The following is a 13,354-nucleotide window of genomic DNA, read 5'->3' as shown; positions in this document are numbered from 1 at the left end:
TGGGATGCTCAACATCACCCTTCCCCGTCTCCAGCCTTCTGTTCTCCTTGCTGCTCATCCTTAGCTGCTGCCTTCACAGCCAATCCTGCCCCTGAGCTCCTGACCCCATCCCCTCCTGCCAACCCTCTGCCCTGGTTCTGTCCATCAACCCCTGTCTCAGTCTTTATTTTCTGTTTGTCTACCAGTTATCTCTCTTCCGTCTGCAAATAAATTTGGACTCCTCCAAACAACTCGTAATGTCTTACCCCCTTCTCATCTTCCTTTTACCCCACAAACTTCTAGAAAACATTGTCTCTATCCCAGTTTTCACATCAGCACTACATTTCTAAGATCTGAATTCTGCTTGACTGCTTGAAATGACTTTTATAGTGGTCACCAATGGTTTTTTGGTCACCGATGGTTCAATTGCTAAATCAGTTTTCTTCTTCAATACTCTGAATCTGTCTACAATCTGCCTCTTCCTTTTTTTTTTTTAGACATCTTCTGTTATCTTCTAAAGCAGTTCTATTCTTCCAGAAAAGTTGAAAGAATTACGCAGTGAACACTCATACACTCACCATCTAGAGTCTACAATTAACTACAATTAATATTTCACTAAATTTGCCCTGTCATCCTGTGTAGCTGTCTATCATCCATCAACACATCTTATTTTTGGTGTGTTTCAAAGTAAGTTACATTTTTCTTTTTTTTAGTATCTTTTTTTAAGTTTAAATTTTGCTAGTTAATATATAGTGCAATACTGGTTTCTGGACTAGAATTCAGTGATCCATCACTTACATACAACACCCAGTGCTCATCACAGCAAGTGTCCTCCTTAATACCCATCACCCATCTAGCCCATCCCCCACCCACCACCCTCCATCAACCAAGAGTATGTCCTCTGTTATTAAGAGTCACTTATGGCTCGTTTCCCTCTTTCCTTTCTTCCCCCCTTCCCATATGTTCATCTGATTTCTTTCTTAAATTCCACATGTAAGTGAGATCATATGGGATTTGTTTTTCTCTGACTGACTTATTTCACTTAGCATAATACACTATGGCTCTCTGGCTCCATCCATGTCTACCACATCTTCTTTATCCATTCTATCAGTTGATGGACATTTAGGCTCTCTCCATAGTTTGGCTGTTGTTGATAATGCTGCTATAATATCTTTCCTTTATATCTTATTTTCTTCCACTCCCTCCCCTGCAAACCCAAGCCCTTGCCCTTACCACCCTTTCTCTGTCTTTGGCCTTGCCCTTGGTTTCTCTTCTGGCAGAACATCTGTGTACAAACTCCTCCAGCTTCTCTGTTTTCAGCCATTACCTATTTCTCCAGCTATAATGCCATAAGCATTACATTGCTTGTGTTAGGATTGAACTCAGCATTTTCTCCTTGACTCCAAAGCACAATCCTCTACTGATTTACTCATGTTTATTAATGGCACTGCTATTCTTTCATTAATCTGCAGTCTTTTGTTTTTCTCACACTCTGGGCTCCATATCAACTCAGTCTTCAAGACCTAGGAGTCTACCACGAAACCTTTTGAATCTACCCAACCTCTCACATTTCTATTGCACCTTTCTAAGTTCTGGTCCTCACTTGCTCACATGATTCTGAAAACCCCTTCCTTGTCTCCAGTTTCATTCCCCCAAACCCTTCTGTATGGTACTGCCAGATTAATCCTTCTGAAGGATAGATATTGCCCTTTTCAAAGGCATCAGTGATCTCATTCCATTATTGAAGACATCTATCTATCTATCTATCTATCTATCTATCATCTTTGGGATCATTGCAATCCTTTGATGGATGAGACTTTCAAGGATGAAAAGTGAGCCTGGCATAAACCTCAGTAGAGTAGGGCTCCAATCTGTCTCTGTTAGATAAGGGTTTGCTAAATACTGAGTGTTTATACAAGTGTCCTGGAAATCACACTTTCTGGCTGAGACTTGGATTGAGTCCTGGAATAGGACCTCCCAAGCAAAAGCAGTAACCCTAAGGCTATAGGCCTTATATTGACAGCCTTTATGACTCTCCCCCTTCAAACCCACCTCTGCAGCCCCCAACCAATGCACTATCACAGGAGTCTCTGCTCCCCACCCAAAATCCCAGTTTCCTGTCAGACACTTCCTGTGTCAGAAAGTGAAGTTGTCTGCCATATTCTGCCGGGAGCATTACTAGTGTTCTGTTTGTTTTTTGAAAGTATGACTGTATACCACATTTGTAAGTGTTTCACAATTTGTTGTTTGCGCAGCCTGGAAACTCCAAGTGTAGCAGTGTATACGAGAACTGTTTAGAACAAAGCCAGGCAACAGGTAAGTACAATTGTCCTTCCCCATCTGCCACTGTCCTTATCCCTTGCAAGTCGTATGATTGTGTGCGGCCCTGGCTCTTAAAGACTTCATGGGGAAGGCGGGTGTATATAACCAAACACATAATGCTTCGGCTGCAGGCTTCCCACGCTCTGAGAGGCCCAGAATTACCACATGTGTGTAGTTTGGTTTTGCCTCGCACTTCTGTGCTCTACCACACCATCATACCTTAGGAGGTCTTGCACGGCTGTCACGTCATGAAAAGTCTTCCGGGAAAACTGCTTTCTCTGCTTACAACTCAAGGGAGTTCCACTTCAAAGAAGATCAGACCTTAAGCTAATATGAAAATTGATGCGTGTCAAATCCATTAGGATTAAGATAAAATCCTTAAGCAGAAAACAAAAAGAAATCTGAAATATGAGAGTCCCAATTAGGGGCCCATGTAGCCCACACTTTCCAGGGCATTAAGTGTCTTATTACTGCCGGTGATAATTGATGTTGGGCACAACTTTTCCACAATACAAATGTAGAACGTCAACCATCAGATTGGAAATATGTTTTCATGAGGTTATACTGCTAGTTAGTCATTTAATTCTTATAAATTGTTGAAAGTACTTATTTCTTTGGGAAGCAAAGTTTTGTAGCATTAGAGGGTGAGAGAATTGGATGGTATAAGTAATAGGGTGGAGGATAAAGTTGGATAACCACACTTAGGGACTCAAATTAAATTAGCAGGAACTTGCCACCTAGAAGGTAGTCGCTTCTAAAGATACTTTTATACTTCTCATGGAATTATGCCAATGTAATCTATTAATTTTATTATTATTTGAGAGAAAGAGAGAGTGGAGAGATGGGGGCAGAGGGAGAGAGAGAGAGAGAGAATCCCAAGCAAGCTCTGCCCAGCGTGGAGCCTAATGCAGGGCTCCATCTCAGAACCCTGAGATCCTGACCTGAGCTGAAATCAAGAGTCGGACGCTTAACTGACTGAGCCACCCAGGCTCCCCTAATTTTATTATTTCCTATACAAGGGGGATACATGAAAATTTATCATTTTAAAATATATTTTTTTAAGATTTTATTTATTCATTTGAGACAGAGAGAGAAGTGCATGAGCAGGGGGAGAGGCAGAGGGAGAGGGAGAAGCAGGCTTCCCACTGAGTCAAGAGCCTGATGTGGGACTCGATCCCGGGACCCCGGGACCACGACCTGAGCCGAAGGCGGACGCTCAACCATCTGAGCCACCCAGGCGCTCCCGAAAATTTATCATTTTAGGTACAGCTATGATTGCTATCTTTCTCCACTGTGCAAAAATAATAGGAGTAGTGAGTTAAGACAGTATTGTTAATTCTTTAAAAATATGGTTCTTTTTGATAGATATTAAAATTCTCTGCCATTCTTTAAAGTTATTTACAACTTTAACCTAACTTTTAATAATATGACTAAAACAAATTAAATTAATGGGAAGTGTAAATGTCTTTTTACAACTATGCTCCCTAGGAGCTATATTCCTCCCTCCCTCCTTTCCCTTAGTCGGAAATCCCTAACCTAAGGATTTAATAGTTAGGAACATACCACATATGCCCAGTATTACAGTCATTTCCTACCTGTGTTGAAGCTCACTTGGAAATATCTCTACATCCTGTTTCATCTCATTCTATATTCTTCATTTATACAACACTTCACTCAGTGGCTATTTACGAGGACCTCCTGTGGATCTGGCACTACGCAAGGAAGTAGGAATGGAATCACAACCAGTACTCATGTTGTTTGCAGTTTAAGGAGGAAGACACACCTTAAGCAAATGCTTACAAATAGGATGACTGTTTCAAAGCCCAACATGTCATGAGAACAAATAACAAGGAAACCTAACTTGATCTGAGGGGCTATAGAGGGTCTCCCTAAACTTTCTACTAGCAAACAACCAAACCAGGACCCGAGGGATTAGTGGGAATTATCCAGGCACAGAGAAGGAAATGGGGAAGGAGGGGCGAGAGAGGGAGAGAGAGAGAGAGAAAAGTATAAATGGGAACCAGAATTCCTGGTGTGGTGGGACCGCTTCCTAGATCACTGCAGAGAGAGGACAGGGGAGAGAGAGAGTCTTGGACCTAGATAGAGTCCTAAGGAACTCCAGAATTTTGGGTCCTATACAAATCCCTCTCTCCCAGCTCATCCTCCTCCTTTCCATTAAATAGTCATCGTGGCACATCCTCCTGTCCTCAGTCACTTGGCTTCTGAAGGGAACTCACTGAAGGAAAACCCTCGACCTTCCTAGAATGATGTAACATATGCTAAATCACAACACGACCATTGGAGAAAAGGAGTATGGTCTCCTTTTTTCCCATCAAGAACCCCAAAACATACATTTATGGAGGAATTAATGGATATAGAGGTACTGTCTCAATCTTATTCAAGATATTTCTTTTTGTAAGTGTAACCTTGTCATAGAATCCGATTTATTGTTTCTGTTTATCTTGATTTTAATTCTCCTTCAAACCCAACAAACAATGTAACCCCTTATTCTTTCATGGTATATATATGCCTTAAGCCAATATAAGCAGATCCAAACTTACGAACAGACTTTATTTGGAGCCTGGAATATACTTTTCCAGAATTAGTTAATTCCAGAATTAATTTTAGCCATGATGGCTATCTCCTAGACAAGTGCACCATGTTCTTGTATTCTGGTTTGCTTGTACTAGAGCTTAAATGTATATTTTGGAATGACAGATACAATGATAGAAGATTCTATTGCAAGTGCCTGTTCTTCAGTTGCACTCCAACTGTAGGATAGCCTGGAACCAATACAGAGCTACCTTCCTTGTGGTGGCCTTGAGCTAACAGTTTGTAACTGGGAACCTTTCAGAATCTTGGGGAGGTGAGAGATGGTTTTTGTAGTTTGGAAAAAGTCCTCCAGCTGGATACTTTTTCCCCCTGAAAATCATAGAGCTACAACATTGTTTCCTTAGAAAAGCAGGTTCTAAGTTCCAGTGAGGAGCCAGAATGCTAGGAAGCCATCTCCCTAGACCTCAGCCACTAAGACCATAGAGGGATAGAAGAGCTCAACCCCTGCTCCAGGGGCCACAATAATTAAGGCCACTCCTATTGTGGTAGGAAGGACTTTGCTACTATGGTGTCCATTCATTCACAGATACCCAGAAATCAGGTGTTGCTAGCTTGGGGCCTGCCTGTGACTACTTGGGCCTATGTTTAAAAACTATTCTGAAATTCTTGACCAGTGAGCAAATTAATAGCAGTTGCCAGAATAGCAAATACAAGTATTTTATGGCTTTTCCTAGAGATTTATACATAAGCATTTGAGAGACACCTATACAAATATTTTCAATAAGGTTTGGCTTTTTTCCTCCCAAGACATTTATTTATTCAAATACTGACTTAAAACTTGAATTCCAGTATATTGTAAATACTGCAATAGGCTTCTGTTTGTTGAAGAAGTTAATTATATTTATCACCAGACTTATAAAAGAAGTCTATCCCTACTATTAAATTCCCTTATGGAAAAAATTAATTAGCAAAACAGAATAATGTTTTCCTGACCCTCAAGTTAAAATGGAAATAAGATACTTTTAATCAAAAAGACATTAAATTCCCACAAACCCTAAAGGTTTGCACTTAAAAACTTTGGTACTTAAAGTATATACACTGTGTACACCGTGTATTTGTTTTCTGCCACCAATCTTCTCTTTGGCAGGTTGCATAGGTTCTTGGAGTAATAGTTGGCAGAAAGAAATTTTGGAATGCATAATGGCTGGCATATGTGGTTAAGCTCTTGTCATCCACACACTTGACCCAAGAAAGATTTTAAATTTGTGTATAGAGTGAAGTACATATATATTTTTTAAGACAACATTGCTGAGTTAAATATAATAGTGCAGTTGAAGAAAAGGAATAGTCGTTTTCAAGAGAGACTGGGCAAGATATGAATGCTTTTGTGTAATCCTGTGGAATGGTAAACCTGATGTGGTCAGCTCATGCCATGCTCTCTAAGGGGCAGATGAGTCAATGCCCCGTGCTAAAGGTTGATTCAGAACATAGTGCTGAGAAAGGAAAACCAGGTAGACATTCAGCATCTGTTCATTCTGCTGACAAACATTTTTCTTTTGAGCACCTGCTTCACACCAGGCATTGAAGATGCAGAAAAATCACAGATAAATGGGTTCTAGTCTCTTTTCAAGGACTCGAGGAATTTGCAGTCTCAAGGGGAAGACAGACAGACAAGGAAACAGATACCTACATTATGTTATGGAGTGGTACCTGACCCAGCCTGGGGGAGGGAGGGACTAAGAGAAAGGCTTCTTGAAGGAGGTGGATTCAGAACAGAATCATAAAGGACAAATAGGGATTAGGTACAGAAAGGGATGGCAGGAGATAAGAACCATGTGCAGAGCCCCAGCATCAATGAATAAATAGGTAACTGAGCAGCTATTATCTATTAAGCAGGCACTATTCTCAGTGAGTTTCTCACCCACATTCTTTCATTTATCCACACAACCATATTTTAAGCTAGGCACCCCCATTTTACAGATATGAAAACTGACACTTAGAGACATTAAGTAACTTGCTCCAGGCCACACCAACAGTAAGAAGTATCACAGGGATTTGAACTCAGGTCCATGTTAATTTAGAAGCAGACCTCTTACAAACACTTTTGAGCATAGTCTACTTTCAGTAAATTTTTATCAGCAGACACTCCTAAATAAGTGATAATTCAATCACATATAAGTTATATATATATGCTAATATGTTATGCATGTCTTATAACACACAAAAATTGAGCATTTCAAAGTTAGAGTTAATTAATAAAGACATTTTAAAATGTCTTGCTCGAACCATGAGAGACTATGGGCCCTGAGAAACAAACTGAGGGTTTTAGAGAGGAGTTGGGTGCGGGGATGGGTTAGCCTGGTGATGGGTATTAAGGAGAGCACGTACTGCATGGAGCACTGGGTGTTATACGCAAACAGTGAATCATGGAACACTACATCAAAAACTAATGAGGTAATGTATGGTGATTAACATAATAAAATAAAATTTAAAAAAATGTCTTGCTGACATTCATAGAAAATGTTAATATGTTATGTTAAATATGTTAATATGTTAATAAAATTATGCTAATATGTTATGCATGTATTATAACACACACCCAAAACAGACAATTTCAAAGTTAGAGTTAATGATAATAAAGACATTTAAAAAATGTCTTGCTAATTATAGTGGCTGAATACTATCATTAGATAATATCTCAATATCTCAAGATAATATCTAAGTGTATACTGGGATGTACACTGGGATGTATATTGGGATAATGTGTCCCAGGATACATTTAGAGCATTTACTGACAAAGAAAATAAACATAAATCCACATTTTGAATCTTAATCATTTTAACTTCTGGGAGGCCAAAGTTCTGATCTAATTAGATCATTCTTATTTATAAGCTCATAAGGCAACTGAGGAAGAGTTTGTAATAAAAGAATGATCTTAAATCTTTGATTTATTTGCAGTGATCTTTTAGCCACTTATCCATTTACAAAAGTAAGTTTAGTTTAAACTAGATAATATAATTCATAAATCCATGTAACCAAGCAAATGGAGGAGGCTGTCATGTGTTGTAAAATGCAGCAAAGAAGTGAGGTGCCCTGACCCCCTGTCCTTCTTTAGAAATCCCATGCCTCCCTCAGGATATCCCACATACGGAGTGTGATGGGGGACAGCATGATGCCCAATAGCTGGCAGACCAAGAGAAAAGAAGGAGGAGGTAGCAAGGCTGTAGTCTTCTGACTGGGCTTCCCCTATTTGGTGTACCCTTGAGTTTCTGTATTTTATATTATAAGAATTATAGCACTATTCATCATGATGTGAAATCCAATATAAAGTTGGTCCTTTTGGGGCCACATTAAAGGGGTCTAATGACGGAGACAATAAAAGGACTGATGTTTTATGGTAAAACAATGGAATGTCAGTGTCGCCACTTCAGGTCAGCCTCGTAGGAATCTTGTAGCACATACGGCCAAAAATATAAATGTACTTGTTTAAACAGAAAAGCAAAAACATTCTGTCCTGGCATTCTGAGGACAGAACCATCAGGATGGTACAAAATACCTCACACCATTAGGTAGTGAAATATGGTGCTAGCATCCATTCATTCAGTAACTATTTGTTGTCATCTTACGTGCTGGGTGTGTGCTAGGAGACAGGACCGCTCCCTACCTTCATGGAACATGCAGTCTAGATGCAGCTCAGGCATTAAACAAAATGACATAGTAAAATTAATTACTCTTGTGAAAAGGTCTCCGAAGGTGAAGAATAAACTTCTAGGAAAGTGGAGAGACTTAGTGTAGTCTGAGAATGTCAGAGAAGGCTCTATTGAGAAAAGAGATGTTTAAACTGACACCTGAAGAGGGAGAGTCATGGAGGAGAGTGGGAAGAGCATGTCAATCAGAGAAGATGGCCTTACGGTGGAGACTGTCCTTCAAGAAGGTCAATGTGCCTGAGGGGCACGGGGGTACAAGGGAAGCTGGGTAGGCGGAACCAGGGCTTGGGGCTTGTTGAAGAGTTTGAGTTTTATCCAAAGAGCAATGGGAGGCAGTTAGGGGGTTTTTAAACCACTGGAAAATATGATCAGATTTCAGTAAAAAGATCATTTTGGCCACCGTGTATAGCATAGACTGGAAGAGGAGGGAAGAGTAAGAGGGAAGAAGGAGATTACCCGAGGGGTGAGTTCTTTCCGTTGAATACCAGAATAAACATCAACAGGTGGTTTGAGGCTGAGCTTGGCAAAACAAAACTTTGGGCATAGAGAGAAGACAGACTTTCCGTTCTTAGTAATTTAAGTAATGAGGCTTTTGAAAAGCAGTTTAGGGGCGTCTGAGTGGCTCAGTCGTTTCGGCATCCAACTCTTGATTTTGGCTCAGATTATGATCTCAGGTCGTGAGATTGAGGCCCATATTGGGCTTCACAGTGGGTGTGGAGCCTGCTTAAGATTCTCTCCCTCTGCCCCTCCCACCCCAGCTCGTGTGTGCATGCTATCTCTCTAAAAAAAAGTGGGGTGCCTGGGTGGCTCGGTGGGTTAAGCGTCCGACTCTTGGTTTCAGCTCAGGTCATGATCTCAGGGTCGAGAGCTTGAGCCCCACATTGCGCTCTGCACTCAGTGCAGAGTCCACTTGTCCCTCTCCCCCTGCTTGCTCTCTCTCTCTCAAATAAATAGAGAAATATATAAAAATCTTTTTAAAAACGCAGTTTAAATAATAGATATTCAAGTTCTGTATGGCACACGTGTTTTCTCGGTTCCTGGACCGCAGCCCTGAGCAGTGTTAAGTGCAGGTTTGTGTTGTTTGCTGGACAGTTGTCTCTTTTTTTTTCTCTCGCCGTTCCTCTCGGGTCTTCCTGGTTTGTTTCCTGTCTGGTGTTGAAGCAGTGGGTCAGCTGAGGGGCCGGCAGGGAGAGTCTGGGAGGCCAAGGAAAGGGTGCTTTCTCTCAAAGCCTGGTGCTTATCTTGTTTTTACAGGTCAAATCTAGAAGTCAGTATTCAAATCTGTATAGGATGGGGGTGGCTCTTCCTATCAGTTCTAGACTCAAACATGATTTTACTTACTGTTTACAAGGTAAAAGTATGATACGTTGATCATTAATCACTGCAGGTAATACACTGGAGAGAGGAGTGCAGTCCCATCGAGATGCCTCATTAATGAAGCACACCTGTCGAGTGGATTTCTTCAATGACCCCTGCTACATAAATACACAGGCTCTTCAAAGTACACTTGGCTCTGCCCCAAATCAAAGCTCAGCTCACCCCCTGGGGAGCCCATGGCACCGTGAAAGTAAGTAGCTGCTCACCGTCTGTATTAGCTTCCTGTGGCTCCTGTAACAAGTTACCACAAACCGGATGTCTTGAGGCAACAGAAATTTATTCCCTCACAGTTCTGGAGTGGTTCCTTCTGGAGGCTCTGGAGGAGGATCCATTCCATGCCTCTCTCGTAGCTTCTGGTTGGCAATTCTTGGTGTTCCTTGGCCTATAGACACATCAGTCTCTGCCTCAGTCTTCACATGGCCTTCAACCTCTATGTCTCAAACCTCTCTCTCCTGTGTCTTCCAAGACAATACCTTTCTCTTCTAGGTCGGCCCTAAATCCAGGAAGATCTCATCTTGAGATCCTTAACTTAATTACACTGCAAAGACCCTTTTTTTCAGATGAAGTCACATTCACAGAGACTAGGGATCAGTAATTGAATGTACGGGGGCCACTGATGAACTCACCACATTGTCTCTCATTTTCAGGAAGGCTATTTCATTGGCCTCATTTTCAGGGAACGAAAATGATTCTTTCTTACTAATTGTGGAGATGTTATGGATTTCAAGGTTTTGCGACTTTGATTTTGAATAATCTTTTCAGATACTTTAATGGCTCCCAACTTTTTGTTTCTGCTGTGTGCTTTTGCTGAAGGAAGGACTGTCAAAGCCAGGAGATAATTTTGAATTTGTTGGCTTGCATGAGGAACAGTGACCATTACTTGGCTCTGCTTAGTGATGGTTTTAATTTTATTCATTTCAAAACTTCTTGGTGAGTCATCTATACAGCATTAAAATAAAATGGCTCCTTTCTTCAGCCATATACTCTGAGTAAAATACAGTAAGACAAATATCATTTTCCTGCTAAATTGCTTCCAGGGGTAAATACATAAACAGGAACATAAATAAATAAAAGCAAAACAAACCAAAAGCCTACAATCAATTAAAAAATAAGTAAGCCAAAAAATGCTTTTTATAAAATATTAAAGTCTGTTGGGTTCAAATTTGGGTGAGCCAAATTTGGTTCACTCCAAAGACGGAGAGCCAATCATTCAAAAAGTCCTTTTGCTAGCCGAGGAAGTCTCTCCAGACTGCCAAGGGCAACTTTCCAGCTGGTGTGAGCAATGACAAGATGAAATTTAGAAGGAGATTTTGCTGAGCCTGGGGCTTCACCAGACCACCTTAACTCCTAAACTAAGAAACAAAGGTCCTCATTGCCCAGCCACGTGACAAGTGAGCCATCCTCTTGTAAGCATTCTAAGATCAGTCTTGGCACCCAAACAACCCGGTTGGATTCTCTGGAAGCAAACACTGAGATGGGGCTTTGGCATGTGGGGGAGGGGTCTTTATTGGGATCACTATCAGAAAGGGAGGGGGAAGAAGTAGGCTTGGCCAGAGGGAGCAGCAGGCCTGACAGAGCCTCAGCTAACCCTATTGAGAGTATGTGGGGCCCATCCTAGTTGTCCCACACTGGGCCCAAAGGGCTGGCCTTTTATCCCACTTGTCTCAGTCTTTAGGTATAGGCTGTGTGAGGAAGGGCAAGCCTTTGGGCAAGGCAGCTCTCTGCAGGTGAGGCAGACCCTGAAGGAGCAGTCATCTGCAGGCTGTCTGATGACATCTGGGGACTTGGTCCTTCACTGAAGAGTTACAGGGGTAGTGCATCTCCGTGTTCATCACAGACGGTATCTTGTATCATGGATGATGGGATATGCAGTCAATTCATATTTCTGCAAGGAACTTAACTGTTCAGTGTACAGTGACCAGTGTGGATAAGGCAATATTTGTTGGAGAGACAGTTTTTTGAAAAAAGTTTCTAGAACTCAGGTATTAAAAGTAACTTGCTAAGAATATATACTTGATAGCTTCCATTTCATGGACTTTTCAAAGCAACAATGAATTATTAGAAAACTCATTTAGTGGGTGGCCCAAATTAGGTGATCTGGGATATTCATTGATTCATAACTGCAATTCCTTTATAAACAGGTCTCTAATGTTAAAAATCTTTATAACTCAGCCAGGATATGGAAGCAACCTAAGTGTCCATTGATAGACGAATAGATAAGGAAGATATGGTGTGTGTGTGTGTGTGTGTGTGTGTGTTATGGAATATTACACAACCATAAAAAAAGGATGGGAGTGTGCCATTTGCAACAACATGGATGGACCTTGACAGTATTAGTCAGAAATAAGTCAGACTGAGAAAGACAAATGCTGTATGATTTCACTCATATGTGGAATCTAAAAAGAAAGCAAATGAATAGACAAACAAAGAGCAGAATCAGACCTATAAATACAAGGGAAAAAACTGATGGTTGCCAGAGGGGAGAGGGTTGAGGGGATGGCAAAATGGGTGGAGGAGAGTGGGAGATACAGGCCTCCAGTTATGGAATGAATAAGTCATGGGAATAAAAGGCACAGCATAGGGGGAAAAAATCTGTATAATTTAAGCAAAGAAACGTTGCCTTTTGCCATAGACAACTCAAGGTAAAAATCAACCTATACTAACATTCCTGTCATTAGTTGAAAGTAAATAAAGACAGTTTTGTCCAAAATTGTACTGTCAAAATGTGTTTTCACTGATTTCAGCCTTCTTTCTTCATCCTTTTGCCTCTCCCTGCATTGATGGCAACATGTTTAATAATTTAGGCTTCTGGTACTTTTTCACTCTTTATTTTACTTCCTACTAGGCTATAATGTACCATAGCCCTCCTGGGCTTCTTGCTACTATTGCTCTCTCCAAAAAAAATAATTCCAACTCCAAAAGTATAAATATTGTTGATTTAATAAAAATGAAGTAAGATGGAATAGGGATAACTTTATACATACTTTTTTGCAAAATGTCTTAAATACACTTTTTAACCTTTTCTCCTTAATGTTTCCTGCTATTTCTTTCCTTACTTCCTCCAACATCCTCTTTAGCTTCTTTAGACCTACTTAGCCTCCTTTAGTTCAGTAAGACAAAACAAAAACAAATCTAGAGACATGAACCTAGTATCTCTCAAGCATGCCTCCTGGGCTCCTCAATCCATCCTATCACACCACCATTATAAGAAAAGCTCAACACAATCTTTATTTTTATCAAACATGGCAGAAGGAAATTACTAGCATTGATATGATCTAATTTGTGTATCAATTTATTGTTTCAGTATAAGCAGTCATAACAAAGAAACTCCCTCAATATAACAGTGTAAAAAAGAGCAAAGTTTACTTTCCCAGTAGCCCACAGATTGGTGGTACAGGACTGGTAAGACAGACTGC

General features: G+C 40.6%; 1 protein-coding gene across 1 annotated transcript in view; it reads left to right on the top strand.

Annotated features, from left to right (window-relative positions):
• Window positions 1-13,354, top strand: part of SHC4 (SHC adaptor protein 4) — a 129,916-nt gene that overhangs the window by 97,795 nt on the left and 18,767 nt on the right. The window contains exons 9-10 of the mRNA XM_006736807.3: window positions 2,235-2,295; window positions 9,949-10,128. Of these exons, the coding sequence (XP_006736870.1) occupies window positions 2,235-2,295; window positions 9,949-10,128 (241 nt within the window). The remainder of the gene's footprint in view (window positions 1-2,234; window positions 2,296-9,948; window positions 10,129-13,354) is intronic.

This window comes from Leptonychotes weddellii, chromosome 9 (assembly GCF_054177405.1).
Source record: "Leptonychotes weddellii isolate Sample4059 chromosome 9, ASM5417740v2, whole genome shotgun sequence".
Taxonomy (NCBI): Eukaryota; Metazoa; Chordata; class Mammalia; order Carnivora; family Phocidae; genus Leptonychotes; species Leptonychotes weddellii.
Note: the sequence above shows the minus strand (reverse complement) of the source record. Positions and strands in the feature narration are given on the sequence as shown.